Source organism: Pteropus vampyrus, unplaced genomic scaffold (assembly GCF_000151845.1).
Source record: "Pteropus vampyrus isolate Shadow unplaced genomic scaffold, Pvam_2.0 Scaffold1, whole genome shotgun sequence".
Taxonomy (NCBI): domain Eukaryota; kingdom Metazoa; phylum Chordata; class Mammalia; order Chiroptera; family Pteropodidae; genus Pteropus; species Pteropus vampyrus.
Genome location: NW_011888782.1, coordinates 415,825 through 431,700, shown reverse-complemented (window position 1 = coordinate 431,700; position 15,876 = coordinate 415,825). Strand labels below are relative to the sequence as shown.

The 15,876-nt window shown below is 50.2% G+C and overlaps 1 protein-coding gene across 4 annotated transcripts in view; it reads right to left on the bottom strand.

The window, feature by feature from the left end:
- Positions 1–293: 293 nt before the first annotated feature.
- SLCO2A1 (solute carrier organic anion transporter family member 2A1) overlaps positions 294–15,876 on the bottom strand; it is an 82,235-nt gene continuing 66,652 nt past the window's right edge. For 2 of the 4 annotated variants that reach the window (XM_023528799.1, XM_023528791.1), the window contains exons 9-13: positions 13,784–13,973; positions 11,945–12,110; positions 6,693–6,856; positions 3,357–3,421; positions 696–965 (exon numbers count right to left, since the gene is read on the bottom strand). In XM_023528799.1, coding sequence (XP_023384567.1) covers positions 838–965; positions 3,357–3,421; positions 6,693–6,856; positions 11,945–12,110; positions 13,784–13,973 — 713 coding nt within the window. In that variant the 3' untranslated portion in view covers positions 696–837. Of the gene's footprint in view, positions 966–3,356; positions 3,422–6,692; positions 6,857–11,944; positions 12,111–13,783; positions 13,974–15,876 lie in introns of all 4 variants that reach the window. The other 2 variants (XM_023528868.1, XM_011357364.2) reach the window with 2 other exon arrangements.

Here is a 15,876-nt window from a genome sequence, read left to right as displayed (position 1 = left end):
TGTTGTCACCGCTCAAGTAAGGATCTATCATCACCCAGGTGGAGACCATTTTTTTCATTCCTTTAATCCACAGGGGTACAAGCCTCCTGGGAAGCGGGTAGGGAGAGGCGTGCAGGACTCCTAACCCAGTGGTCCTCATCTTTGCACTGGCGCCCCCAGAGGCCAAAGGCAACACTGCAGCCCCAGCCAGGCCTGAGGGTCCTGTCCTCCCAAACGGCCAGAAGGAAAGGGGCACCTTCTTGCTGCCCCCTTGGTCCACCCCTCTCTTGGCCTTCTGTGATACTCTCACATCATTCCCAGACCCCGTTCTGCCCCCTCAAGCCCCTTCTCCCCACCGTTTCTTGTCTGTGTGATGATGACAGCGGGTGAGGTGGATGGAAGGGGTACAGAACTCAGTGGCACTGTAGCTGGGCTCAGACTCCCTGAGGCAGATTGGACCCACCTGCCCTTGACTTCTGCCAGGAGCTGTGACTGGACCCCTTCCTTCTGAACAGTGGGTGGTTGGCCTTGCATCATCGTTTCACAGCCACGCCTCCCCCTTAGACTCCGGCCATCCCCTTTCCTCTTGACACACTTCATTCTGCTGCTGTCCCTCTTAAGGGCCAATGGCGACTGCAGATTGGGGGCTATCTCAGAGCATCCCCTGAATTTTGTTACTTGGATGGCTCTCTGTGAGCCCTGAAATGCTTGTCACCAGTGGCCCCTGCTACTCATCTATGGCAGCACCCCTCTTGTCCCTCGGAAGCCTGACAGTCCCCACAATAGTCACCAGAGCAGATGACTGCCCTTTGCTTGGGTCTGGGGCCTGGCCTCCTTGACACACGATGTGCTGGGTCCTCACCTGTCTCGGAGGGCGTCATTGTCATAGTAAGCACAGGCCCCTCGCCTCCCTGAGCACTGCAAGTTCCACCGGATGCAGGAGTAGTCGATGGTGAGGCCATAGAGAGCTGGAGATGGCAGCCAGGCTGGCATCAACGGGAAAAGAGTTCAGAGAGCTCAGGTCACATGGAGCTGCAGGCAGAGGCATCTGGCAGGGTGAAGAGCCAGCCCCCCAAGGCCTTGCCTGTCACAGGTGTGAGGGCAGCTTTGCCCCGCCCCTGGGAATCACAGTGACTTTGGGAAGCAATAGCTTTCTGTGAAGCCTGAACTCGTCTTTCACTAGAGCTTAGAAGAGAAAAGGGACCAGGGCCACTTTTCCAGGGCGGAGTGAGTCACAGAGGTTACCTTGATGCCAGCTTACAGACAACACAGTTCCCATTGACTCCCCGTGTCCTCACAGCAGCCTGGAGGGGGGGGGGAATGTCCTCTTTTTAAGGAGGAAGGTGGGTTTGGAGAGCTCACCGTCAAATAGCCAAAAGGGGTCAGGGCTGGACTTCGAACCCTAGTTTACTGAGGTTCGAATCCCATGTTCTTTAACTACACCAAGCTGCCCTGCTGACTCAGCCAACATCCCCAGAAGAACCCCAACACCCTGGCTGCTCAGAGTTTCTACCCCAGGTACACTAAACTTCCTTGAAGCTGAGCAGTGAGACCTGGTCCAACAGGGGCTATATGCCTTACCGCTCTAAAATATTCTGGAATGGCCCCTGTATTGTTCGCTACAATTCTAGACAATCACTGGACTGGGGAGGGCCTGCTCTGGAATCCACACCCAGGCCAGGCCACCTCAGTCTCAGAATCACTGTGCTGAGAACAGCCTTCCAGACTCTGTTTAAGGCCCTGTCAGAAGCTGCTTCCAGAGGAAAGAGGCAATCTTCTGCTTATGACTCCACCCAGAAGCAGGGAACCTTCCAGAACCAGCCTGTCTCCTCAGGCCCTGTCTCCTCAGGCTCCCTCATCTCCAGGTGACTGGGAGACTGAAGCTGGCCACAACTGACCTCGGACAATGTTCCCTAAATAGAAACAAAGTCCAGAAAATTTTTTGACCAAGTCCCAGTGGGTATATCTAAATTTGCTGGGGTTTATAAATACAAAGTCCTTTATTCTACCCCAGTGGAACTATGTTCTCGGCTGAATGGAATCCCTCCAGGCCTGGCTTTCATAAGATGGTCTCACATTGAGTTATCTGAGTTCAAATGAAAACACAAAGGCAGTGTGTGCTTTGAGCAGCGAGAGGGCGGTCTTTCCAGGTGGCGGGAAGAGGTAGGGCAGGGCTCTTTGAGGTTTCAGAGCAAGTCACAGATGAGCTAGAAATGAAAACGAGGAGCTGTGATGACGACAGCACCTCTGCCACCAGGACAGCATAGATCCTCCTGCTCTGCTTCCTCTGTGTTTGCAATTCAGACCCAGAGGAGCAAGTGGCCCGAGGCTAAGAAATCCCATTGAAACTGGTTCATTCTTGACATCTGAACACCTCACCTAACATCCGCTGGAGAGGGCCCTGCAAAAGCTTCCGCTCAGCAGGCCCAGGAGGTGATATGTCACCAGAAAGACAATGGAAGACGCTTCAGGGCCAAGTGCAGACCTGGCTCCTGGATAATTATGCACACTGGGCTCTGTAGGAAGTTCAGCATTTGAGGTCAGAAAGTATCCCTTGATAGTAACTGAAGTCCCTCCACAGCCATTGCCATATTCCCCACTGCAATACGCAGCCCCTAGGTTCTTAATAAACATGTCCTCAGTTGGATCCAGTCCCTTTACTTCATTTACCTGTCTCTGCAGGGGTTTCCATATTAATGCCTCGTGTTTATCTAGTGCCTACGGACTGTCCAGTATGAGCAGTCTGAGAAAGAGCCTGCAATGTGCTGGGTGGCCCACGCATGTCCCTACCCCCAGGCCATGCACCCGGGGAGGGCTGCCACGCCTTGTTCCCGAAGCCGGCTCACCCTCCCGTGTGGGCACTACGGATCATGTGTGTTCACAGCTCCATTCCTCCGCAGGCTCCGGGCCACGTGAGGGCAGGCAGAGTTTGCTAGCAGAGGGTTCCACGTGGAGAAATGTTTGCTGAATGGTGGTAAGAGGAGTGAATTTTATGAAATGGGAGGGAAGTCAGGGCTAGGCTCAGCTGTCATTCTGGCTGAGACAGGAATGCAAGGTTTTGTTCTTATAGGAAGTTCTTGGACAGAGATGAAAACTCCTTGCCTTTGAGTCTCTATTAGGTATCCTCAGCTGTGTCTGCTTTTCATTTTTCTTATATAATTTAGTTTGGAATTGGCACCACAGATGGAATCTCTTCTAACCACAAGTAATGGGGAAACTGCCCATATACGATTTGGGCATTTAGTGTTGTCTTGATTATTCACAGATTCTCTTTACAACAGAGATGAGAGAGGGCTTTCCCCATCCCTGCCCTGAACCCTGTCACCCGCAGATGTCCTGGGGCCACTCCTCAGGAAGGGAGCATCTCAGACACTTACCCAGCAGGCGCATTAGCAAGAACTGTACCCCAATGGCAAATGACTTTTCTTCCTGGTTCACCACACTGCAGAGGAAAACAGAAAATCAGCAGCAGGAGGACTCAGGGCTGTGCCTTCCCTCAGTTAGGGGCAGCCAGGCTTAGTCAGAACCTGCCCTCACACCGCCTGACGAGCCACCTGGCTGACTGGATTCACCTCAGACGAGCACTTCTGTCGTTTATATCAGTGATTCTCAAAGCATGATTGCTGGACCAGCAGCATAAGCATCCACTTAGAACTTCATAGAAATGCCGATTCTCAGGCCCCATCTCAGACTTAAGAATCAGGTATGCTGGGGGTGGGGCTCAGCAATCTGTGTTGTAAGAAGCCTTCCAGGAGATCCTCAAGTTTGAGAACTACTGGGCTCTGTGATTTTCAGGGCTGCTCAGAGTCCCCTTCAAGAGGCAGTGGCCAAAAGAGGCTGGGAGGAGAGAGAAGGATGCTGAAGGGCATGTTTATAGGAGCAGGTCTGAACAACGCCCACGGAGTGTTTTATAACAATAAAAGGCAGCCCCAATGCAAAGTGTGATTAGGGCCCCTGGGCTGTATGCTTCCGTATGCAACTAAAAGGATCCTCTACCTAGGGCCAGCTTTGTGGGCATGCGACCTGTACAGTCTCACAGGGCCCCACCCTCAGAAAGGCCCCACGTTTGGTTTGATGCTCTGCCATGACTGTCTTGAAAATCTTAATAGTTTTGGAACTGGGAGCCCTGCATTTTCATTTTGCACTGGATCTTGCAGATTATACAGCCAGCCCTGCCTCTGCCTTTCTTCCCTCAAGTGGGGAACAGTGTTTGGCTGAGGAAGAAGATGCAGAGAGACAGGAGGTGGTATCACCAGGCCCTGCCATCCCAGCAGGCCATGGGACTACTCCCCCAAATACAAGGCGGGGAGCCAGGAGCTGGTTAGTTAGAGGCACCAAGCTTCTCTGCTCTCTGAGGACACACACTCCTGGGAGGGTGATTGATTGTAGGGAAAAAGCATTTGGGGCTGAGGGGACAGCAAGGAAGGGAACTGGAAGTAAACTGGGAAAGGGAAAGAGGCATCCACTGGGATCCCCCAATAGAAAGTGCCTCAATTCTCAATCTAATGGCTGCTTCCTTCGTGCCTACAGATTCTTCCAATGGCTTGACCTATAATAGATGCCCCTTGTCTTGGTCCTTATTCCGGGGCAGAATCCCCTAGATTCTCAACTAAATGGCACTTGGGTACCCCAATTTGTTTTCTGATGGAGATCTTGAGCTGTTTCTGGTCTCTGCCCGCTTAGGCCCTGAATTAATGCTGGTTTTCTGGCTACTCTCTCTCCTTCCACATTTTCAATGAAACTTCGCTTCCAGCCTGTGTTTCCCTGCCGAGCTGGGGGCCTGGACTGATATAATAATGCCCGGATAGCCTACAAAGTCATCTTTAAGCCTCATCTTCTTCACATTAGCATCCATTCTTTCATTTTTCCCAGTGGGATTTAGCCATAATCCATGTTGAGATCCTGGGGCCTCTTCTCCAATTTCACTCCAGTCCCTGATCAGACTCAGAAGGGGGAGAGTTTCTAGAAAATCCCATTCTGTAATTGAAATGATGCTCTTTCTCCACTACGTCTCCCTGGGGCTTGACAGAAATCTACTGGGATGTGATCCGAGAGAGACTGCTCCCTCCTCCCATGAAATTTCCTTATCATGGCCACCTCCAGATCTTTCTCAGGGTTAGAGTCTCCACCATGGTCCGTCTGACTTGGGGTGCAAGAAGGGAACCCTATTCAAGGTGAAAGCATTGGTCCTTGGAACACCCAGGATGGGGAGTGGTAGGAAAGAGGGTGGTGGTAGTGTCGGGAGAAGCACTGTGCCGTGGTGGCTGAAGCACGCCTACCCGTTCTTGCGGAGTATGCTAAGAATGTAAGGTCCTGACTGCTCTTTTCCTGGGCCATTTCTCAGGATTGTGGTTGCAACAAGTAACCTTGAAGCATGAGATAAAATCTTCCCCTAGACCAAGAGCAGGCTTGGTCTATAGAATCGGTGGCTCTCTCAAGCTCAGTGCTCTTTGGCTGTGACATAAACCCACTGCGTGTGAAACATATACCTGGGCACCTTTATGTCACCCTCTAGGACTTGGGGACGGGGGCAAGGATAGATGATGCAACATAAGGTTCATGCTGCTTGTTGTGCTATGAGTAACAAAGTCCTTTGCCTTTGCCCCAAGAGTCTCCATCCTCACCAGCATCCTTGAAACAGGAGCAGAAACAGGATCTTGGTAGTTTGCAAGCTCACTTGTAAAGAGGGTAAAATCCCAACCCTAACAAGTGGCCGCTTCCATTTCTTCCTCATCTCCTAGGCGTCTGGGGAAAATATGTCACTGACACTAGCTAGCTGTTTATTATTATTATTATTATTAATTTGGTCAATAGCGATAATTAACCAATATGTAAAGCACCTTGTATTTACAAAGCAATTTACTATATAATCCCAACACCAATCCTTTGAGGTCAATATCATTAACCTTATTTCATAAATGAGGAAACTGAGACTCAGTGAGGTTGGCCAACACCCAAGGACATTCGACCAGTGTATGGCAGAGCTGGGCCTTGAACCCTGGCACAGGGCATGCAAATCTTGTGTTTTTCCTTTTCTGCTTGTGAGCTGGGTGAGGCAGGAGGGAGGCGGGCAAGGTGAACTTGATTGAAATGTTTTCTCCTTTGCAGACAGTGAGGTGAAGAGAGGGTCATTCCCTGTCAAAACCTCGGGAGGCACTTTGGTGCCACTGTAATGGGACACCTTTGCCCTCCCCCCAGCCTTGGCCAGCCTTTCTCTTCTAACCTGAGAACTTATTCCTGGCTCCTAACACACTGGATTTTTCACATTTTCATCCTTTCTCACAACCTTTATTCTCTTTCTGCAACTTTCCTAATTTTCTATCCTCAATTTTGTGCATCCAACTGAATTCTCTTCCCTCTTCTCAGTTCTTCAAGGATTTGAAAATAAGTGAATCTCCAGGCATTTCCACAGTGTGGAGCCAGGCAGTCTGGCTTCATCACGTGGCCCTGCCCTCCTAGACTAGTGGTCTCTCACGTGCACAATGGAGGTGCTGACAGGGCTGCGGAATGAGGGGCTGCAGTGAAGAGCTCTGCACAGAGCCTGGCATGGTTGGGGCCTTCGGCACTGATGATTAGTGTCATCTCCCCACATCACCCAAAGAACATTGCACATTCACGTTCAAAGGGCTCTAGTGCCAGGAAAGGAGGAGAGACAAGGAGTGGGCAGCTGGGCGCAGAGCAAATGGAAACATGGGGAAGGAGAGACGACTCACCGCAGAACCATCATGTAGAGGGGGTTGTGGGAAACACAGGCGATGAAGGCCGCGAAGGAGATGATGAAGATGGCCGGGAGCAGGAAGTGGGCACAGGGGGTGGGGCACGATCCTGTCTTTGCTGAAGCAGATCCCCCAGTCACACAGCTGCAGTTCAAATAGATCTTGAAAAGAAGAAGGAGGAGAAAGGGGGAAGGCAATTGTTATCACTTAAGCCTCCACGCACGTCGAACCAACCCTTTGGTTTGACAGTCCCTCCAGTTTCAAGCCCTCTGCCCTCCGGGTCCCTTGGGGAGTTGAGTGAGGCTGAATTTGGAGGTCAGGTGAGGGTTTCAAGGTGCCCCATGGATCCCGCCTCTGATCAGTGTTTGGGCGATAGAAACTATATTCGCCAAGACCATTCATCCAGTGTGGGCTGGGCTCCTGTAGCAGTTACACCCACATCAGGATATGCAGGATTCCACCGCCAGGCAAGGCCCACCCAGCTTGGGACCAGGGGCTGGAAAAGCTGTCCTCAGGGCCAGACCACCCAGCAGCAATGGTTTTGTGGCTTGTTGATTTTTCTGTTTGTGTGTATATCGCAGAGAGAGTAAGGAAAGTATAAATAGGAGGAGACAACAGCGAAAACACAACTGAATCTACTGAGCTCTTTATCTTCCAGAGCTTCCCGTATGAGAGGAATTCCTCGTGTCTGTAAAGTCCTCTAGAGAAGAAGGTCCCTGTCTCAATACTGTTGCACAACTCGCCTTGGTGAGCACTGTCACTGCCTGCGTTAGGTGATCTTCACCTTTCCTATTGCAGTGTCTAATGGACCAGCCTAGGACCATTTAAGTGTCAAAGCAGTTATAAGGCTGGGCTTGGATCTAATGAGCTAGTACGCTTCCTTCCACCACACAGCAGGAATGATGCACCTTCCTTATTTGGGCTGCTAGGAAGCTCAGAAATAAGTTATATACTATATGGCTGCTACTTTCCTCCATCTGGATTTTTTTAACTTAGATTTTTTCCCTTATAATTTACTATTTTTTCCCTTATAATTTACTATTTTTTTTCTTGATATTATACTAATGGATGATTCAAGCCATTGTTGAAAACTTGTCAAGATTATTTGTGAAAGTAGATGAGTCAGAGGTGAGTAAATAAAGATAAGAAAATCACAGAAGCCACCACAGCCTTCTCCAACTGGAAGGCAATTGAGAAAGCATCTCGTCTAAGCTCCTTGTCTTCTTTCTACTTGAGACCCAGAGGTGGCTGTGGAAGCAGCTTTGCCCTGTCCTCTGAGAGGAGGATGGTTAAGTGGGGGCTAGCATCGCCCGTGCCCTCAACGAAGGCTTAAGAGAATAAGGTGCAATCTTTTCCTTAGGGGAACCACACAGAGTTCTCACTGATCTTAGGACAAAGAACATTCAGTTTCTAAACCTGGCCTGCCTGGCCCTGGCCCTGCCCGCTCCCTGGCCTGGCTGGGTGTGACACTCCTCAGTGCCAGCCCTGACCTTCTCCCTTTTCTCCTATACTCAGCGGATTCAACACTGGGGACTTGTGGCTTGCTGTTTCTTTAGTTGGAATGCTTCACTCCCAGGTCTTCGTAGGATTTTCTTCTGGTTGTTCAGTTCTAACGTCACCTTCTCGGGAAGGCCCCCAGACACTCTCTGTCCATGAACTCTCTTGATGGCATGGGTTACTTTCTAAAACTATCTTGTGCCTTTATCTGATAGACTGTCACCTCTATGAGAGCAGGGACTGTGTCTGATGAGTTTACCACTGAATCCTCAGCACCTACAGCTGTGCCAGGTGTCCACTAAATATCTATTGAAAAACTGAACAAGGGATTCAAGTGGGTTTGCTGCTGACTGATCCTAGAAGTTCAGGGGCCATCGCACTCAGAAGGCTGAAAGGACTGTACCAAGTGAGCTAGTAAATGTGGGCTACAGGAGTGGAAGGCCAGGAGATATGTGACCTTGAAGAGATGTGCCCACAGAATGAAGCAGGGTCCTGGGTTCTAGACTCAGATCTGCCCCTAAATAACTGCATGACTACAGGATAGTTGTGTGGCCACACCTGGGAGTTGAGGGGGTGAACCCAATGCTCTGATCACCGCTTCCAGCTCTAACCTTTCAGGTCCACATCCCAGAGGACCCTCTGCCCTTGATTTTTCTGGGCCAGTCCATGTGGCTTTCCAGCACGGCCAGAATGCATGACCCAGAGATGCCCATTAGGATCTGTCAGAATGAGCCTAGAAGGCCGCAGCCGAATGAGTGTTTTGGCTGGTTCTGCTCCAAACCTCAGGAATGTGCATTTTGAACTTTGGTCAATCTTTAATTGACTTTAAGCTGTAGGCATCTGGTCATGGCCTTAGGGAAGGGGAGGTGGAGAGAGGACAGGTATGGCCCAGAGGCCATGATGAGGGGAATGAGGGTGGTGCCCTGTCCACTTGGAGCCTAGGAGCAGTTTGTGAGGGTATATGCTGAGCACGGGGACCCTCGGGGTTCCTCCTGCCCTTACCCGTTGCTTGGAGGCTGCAGAGCTGATGTTGATGTGGCTGCAGCCAGCATGGCACGGGGAGAGGTACTCTACCCCATTGTCTCCACAGACCGGGTGGAAGATGGAATCCGGGCACGAGCAGTCCCGGCGGCAGGCAGGAGGCTGAGGATGTATAGAACTTGATGTGCTGCCAGCAAAACAGGAAATAGGGACTCAACAAAGTAAGACCAAAGAAAAACCTCTCCACTCCAGCCCAGAGTGAGCCCCCGCCTGGTTAGTGTGCCTGTGCGTCTCTGTTTGTCTTGGGTCAGTGCCACTTGGGATCTGAATTATGCTTGTTGGGGCCAATGGTGAATTGGCTGCTGGTCCGTGTTTATGGCACCTCTCCATTTCTTCTGCCACCAGGAGCCCAAACCCACCAACTGCTAGTCACAGAAGCTTGGTCAGCAAAGCTCTCACTGCGGAAGTGGTCAAGATGAACAACAACCAAGACTCTGATAAGAGAGAAGGCAGATGCTACACAAAAATCAAAGACAGTATTTCCCTTCCGTTCTCTTCTACCAGGGTTCAGGCTGAGGGACAGACTGGGACCCCTTGAGGCAATCTGGAGTCTAGATGGCTCCTGTCTCTGGGTCTGTGTAGACATTGCCCAGGTCCCTCCAACCCTCTGAGCTTCAACCAAGGGGATTTCTCCAGATGAACGCACTGTTCCCACCATCAGCAGTTACACCCACATCAGGATATGCAGGATTCCACCGCCAGGCAAGGCCCACCCAGCTTGGGACCAGGGGCTGGAAAAGCTGTCCTCAGGGCCAGACCACCCAGCAGCAATGGTTTTGTGGCTTGTTGATTTTTCTGTTTGTGTGTATATCGCAGAGAGAGTAAGGAAAGTATAAATAGGAGGAGACAACAGCGAAAACACAAGTGAATCTACTGAGCTCTTTATCTTCCAGAGCTTCCCGTATGAGAGCAATTCCTCGTGTCTGTAAAGTCCTCTAGAGAAGAAGGTCCCCGTCTCAATACTGTTGCACAACTAGCCTTGGTGAGCACTGTCACTGCCTGCGTTAGGTGATCTTCACCTTTCCTATTGCAGTGTCTAATGGACCAGCCTAGGACCATTTAAGTGTCAAAGCAGTTATAAGGCCGGGCTTGGATCTAATGAGCTAGTACGCTTCCTTCCACCAGACAGCAGGAATGATGCACCTTCCTTATTTGGGCTGCTAGGAAGCTCAGAAATAAGTTATATACTATATGGCTGCTACTTTCCTCCGTCTGGATTTTTTTAACTTAGATTTTTTCCCTTATAATTTACTATTTTTTTCTTGATATTATACTAATGGATGATTCAAGCCATTGTTGAAAACTTGTCAAGATTATTTGTGAAAGTAGATGAGTCAGAGGTGAGTAAATAAAGATAAGAAAATCACAGAAGCCACCACAGCCTTCTCCAACTGGAAGGCAATTGAGAAAGCATCTCGTCTAAGCTCCTTGTCTTCTTTCTACTTGAGACCCAGAGGTGGCTGTGGAAGCAGCTTTGCCCTGTCCTCTGAGAGGAGGATGGTTAAGTGGAGGCTAGCATCGCCCGTGCCCTCAACGAAGGCTTAAGAGAATAAGGTGCAATCTTTTCCTTAGGGGAACCACACAGAGTTCTCACTGATCTTAGGACAAAGAACATTCAGTTTCTAAACCTGGCCTGCCTGGCCCTGGCCCTGCCCGCTCCCTGGCCTGGCTGGGTGTGACACTCCTCAGTGCCAGCCCTGACCTTCTCCCTTTTCTCCTATACTCAGCGGATTCAACACTGGGGACTTGTGGCTTGCTGTTTCTTTAGTTGGAATGCTTCACTCCCAGGTCTTCGTAGGATTTTCTTCTGGTTGTTCAGTTCTAACGTCACCTTCTCGGGAAGGCCCCCAGACACTCTCTGTCCATGAACTCTCTTGATGGCATGGGTTACTTTCTAAAACTATCTTGTGCCTTTATCTGATAGACTGTCACCTCTATGAGAGCAGGGACTGTGTCTGATGAGTTTACCACTGAATCCTCAGCACCTACAGCTGTGCCAGGTGTCCACTAAATATCTATTGAAAAACTGAACAAGGGATTCAAGTGGGTTTGCTGCTGACTGATCCTAGAAGTTCAGGGGCCATCGCACTCAGAAGGCTGAAAGGACTGTACCAAGTGAGCTAGTAAATGTGGGCTACAGGAGTGGAAGGCCAGGAGATATGTGACCTTGAAGAGATGTGCCCACAGAATGAAGCAGGGTCCTGGGTTCTAGACTCAGATCTGCCCCTAAATAACTGCATGACTACAGGATAGTTGTGTGGCCACACCTGGGAGTTGAGGGGGTGAACCCAATGCTCTGATCACCGCTTCCAGCTCTAACCTTTCAGGTCCACATCCCAGAGGACCCTCTGCCCTTGATTTTTCTGGGCCAGTCCATGTGGCTTTCCAGCACGGCCAGAATGCATGACCCAGAGATGCCCATTAGGATCTGTCAGAATGAGCCTAGAAGGCCGCAGCCGAATGAGTGTTTTGGCTGGTTCTGCTCCAAACCTCAGGAATGTGCATTTTGAACTTTGGTCAATCTTTAATTGACTTTAAGCTGTAGGCATCTGGTCATGGCCTTAGGGAAGGGGAGGTGGAGAGAGGACAGGTATGGCCCAGAGGCCATGATGAGGGGAATGAGGGTGGTGCCCTGTCCACTTGGAGCCTAGGAGCAGTTTGTGAGGGTATATGCTGAGCACGGGGACCCTCGGGGTTCCTCCTGCCCTTACCCGTTGCTTGGAGGCTGCAGAGCTGATGTTGATGTGGCTGCAGCCAGCATGGCACGGGGAGAGGTACTCTACCCCATTGTCTCCACAGACCGGGTGGAAGATGGAATCCGGGCACGAGCAGTCCCGGCGGCAGGCAGGAGGCTGAGGATGTATAGAACTTGATGTGCTGCCAGCAAAACAGGAAATAGGGACTCAAACAAAGTAAGACCAAAGAAAAACCTCTCCACTCCAGCCCAGAGTGAGCCCCCGCCTGGTTAGTGTGCCTGTGCGTCTCTGTTTGTCTTGGGTCAGTGCCACTTGGGATCTGAATTATGCTTGTTGGGGCCAATGGTGAATTGGCTGCTGGTCCGTGTTCATGGCACCTCTCCATTTCTTCTGCCACCAGGAGCCCAAACCCACCAACTGCTAGTCACAGAAGCTTGGTCGGCAAAGCTCTCACTGCGGAAGTGGTCAAGATGAACAACAACCAAGACTCTGATAAGAGAGAAGGCAGATGCTACACAAAAATCAAAGACAGTATTTCCCTTCCGTTCTCTTCTACCAGGGTTCAGGCTGAGGGACAGACTGGGACCCCTTGAGGCAATCTGGAGTCTAGATGGCTCCTGTCTCTGGGTCTGTGTAGACATTGCCCAGGTCCCTCCAACCCTCTGAGCTTCAACCAAGGGGATTTCTCCAGATGAACGCACTGTTCCCACCATCCCCCATATCTGATATTCATAATCCTCTTTGGGGAGGGTTGGGATAGGGCCGACAAACCACAGTGCACAGCATTGCTAGAATAATTATACTAATGATAGTTAACATTAATGGGCATCTTTTATGGGCCAGGCAGTGTGCCCAAGGGTTTTTCATGCACATTCATCACAATAACCCTATAATTATTATGCTGCTTTTATGGATGAGGACACTGAAGATTAGATAAGTTAAGTAACTTTCCCCAACTAGTAAAGACAAGGCCAGAACTAGAAGCCCAATGCTAAACTATTAAAAGCCACCAAAAGGCCCCAACCCTTCTCAGCTTCTCAATCCATAGTCAGCCTGCAGAAAACCAATACAAACTTGGGGGGTAGTGGGTTCCCATCCTGACCAACCTTCCCTTTCTGCACATCCCTTCTCTCCTTCACCCACAAAATACATGAGAGGTTATTTCAAAGAGAAAGACAGAGAAAACACCAAGGCTGAAAGGTATAGTATCTCTTTATGTCGTAACCTCATTAGGCAAAATCTAAAAGAAAGGTGGCATCCAGAAAAAAATTAAATACTCCCTGCCCAGCACCCTCCCCTCACAGGCTTCTAAAGCTCTTCCTGAATATGAAGCCAGGCTTAAGACTTAGGACCATGTTGCTTTGTGCAAAACCGACAGGTATACTTTACCTGCCCTCTTCCTCACCTGCCCTAATTTTTCCAGTCTGCCATCACTTTCATTGTTTTCCCCCCCAGATCTTTTTAAGACTCCTTCTCTCATCTTTCTTCAGCAGCTCAATGAGACTCAGTAATTCTAGCTGCATGGAGCCGATGCTAAACATAGCTTATTTCCTGGTTCCTGAGGCTTACAGCCCTACAGATTCATCGTGAAACCAAACTAATTAGTTTTGGGGGCTTCTTAAAAAAAACAGAGCCTTAATCCTGATTGCTGGTTGGCCCACTAAGACCCTCTGATTTCTTTTTATGATTAAGTATGTTATTCAAGATCTGATTTTCTAAGTTGCCCATAAGGTATTAGATCAAAAAGTGAAAAGGAAGGAAGAGAGTTGAAGAAACAGAAAGGAAGATGTACGTCCGCCAGGTCCAGGCTCTGTCCTTAGCAAAGGGCATCTTCTCTCCTCTCATCTCCATTACCTGGGGGGGTAAACCTCCGCCACAGCCGGGGTGGAGCATCCCATGAAGAAGAGGGGGCAACAGAGGATCATGGAGATGATGATGATGGTGGCAGCCACACGGGGAATGGTTTGCAGAGAGAAAACAAAGCGCTTCATGAGGATCCCTCCACACAGCATCCCCAAGGCCGCAGCGGGCAGGTTTATAGCACCTGTGGAGAGACAGGAGCTGGTCTGCGTGCGCAGGCCCGGGAGGTGCGTGGGCACAGACACCGAGCTGGACCACGGAGAAGGGGCACGACAAAATGTTCCTGAGAGAACATTTAGTATGCTCCGCTGCAATAATAATACCTGATATTTATTGAGCATTTACTATTTTCCAAGCACATCTACAGAGTTATCTTGACATAGATGATTTCCCTGCCTGTGCAGAAAATAAAGAGAAAAGTAAGGCTTTTGCAGCCAGAAGGATGTGGGTTGAATGTGCATTGATTAAGTGCCTGTCATTACCTGACCCCTTATTGCATCCTCACTGTGATCATGCAGGGTTAGCAAGGCACTGGTGGTGCCCCCTGCCTCATGTGCTAGACAGAGGCCAAAGGCTCGAGGGGTAAGGTCACAGCCAACGGCCACACTAGAGGTCGGGGGTCATGCCCTGACCATCTTGTCATATCCATGTGGTCAAGCTCATCTGTGGATTGGGCCCAGTAATTCGCTTGGGTACTAGATGAGACCACATCAATGCTTCTCAACCTCAGTTGCAAAAACCCCCAATGATGTGTCCCACCCAGAGACTCTGCTTTCATTGGTGGAGGGTGGGGCCTGGGCATCTGTATTTTTTAAAGCTCTCCAGAAGAGTCTAAAGTACAGCCAGGGGTGAGAATCACTGGGCCACAGACTCCTTGCCCAAGCAATGTATTCAAGTCCTTGAGAAGAGGGAACAGAACCAGGAGGCATTTTACCTAATTTCAAATTCAATCCTCTCTCTTTCCTCTGTTGCCCCTGATGACATTAGGGCTTTGGGGAGGCTGTCAAGCTTCCAGCTCCTCTAATGGGGAGGAAAGCAGCTCCTAGCTTCTGCCCATTCCTGCCTGGAATAATAGAAGCCCCAGAAATCTGCCAAGAACATTCTAGATTTCCAACTAGGAAAACTGTCCCTAAAATTCTTTCCCCTGGGCAAGTCCTCCTCTGTCTCCCATCTGTGTTCAGTCTGCCCTCGCTCGTCCCTGGATGGGCAGCAGAAGGTTCCCAGTTGCTCCCTCCAGTTTCTGCAGCACCCCTAGGACTCACCGATGAGGAAGTTGGCATAGGCTGCGGAGGTGCCATACTGCTTCTCCAGGAACTTGTTGAGGAATGTGGAGAGGCCAGCGATGACCGAGGAGAAGGTGCACTGAGCCAGGACCACCAGCATGAAGAGTGGGTTCATCAGGAGCTTCAGGAAGATGCGGGGAAACCCTGCAAACAGGTGGCCGTCAGGGGCCAGGTCTTTGAGGGTGGCAGTCATCATGGGGTACTGTGAGACTGGCTACTGCCCTTCCTTCTCCTTCCTCAGGGCAGAATCTGAGGCACCACGGTGTTCAGTGGGCAGTCCAGGGACACACAGCCACCCGGCCCCCCACTCAACATGTTTATGGGCTAAAGGAAAAGAGAATGTGCCTGGAAAAATCAGGTGGAGGGTGGCTAGAAATAAGTCTAGCAGTGGGAACATTGTCCTCACATGCTAGCCACCTCCACGAGAAGGCAGGAGAGAGAAGAACACAGGGGCCAAATTATCAGGGTGGGGTTGACTCTGTTTGAATTTGAGTCACTTGGAACACACAAAGAAGCAGTCACCAGGACCCCTGGAAGAATTCTCTCTGAGAGATGGACCAATTATAGACCACCTGCTCTTATTGCCCGTTACCACATGCAGCGATGGGTTTGGGTACCCCCTGATTCTCTCCCTTCCCGAAGCCAGCCCACTCAGGGCTTTGTTGGGCTTATCAGTTACGTTTAATGAAATCCACCAGGGAGCCTCTTGGCTTGACCTCCTTCATCTTCCTTGCCTCGTCAGTGATGGCAGACCTCTGGAGGAAGCAAAAGAGGTAAGTGTTAATAGCCTAGGCTCCTTGCGGC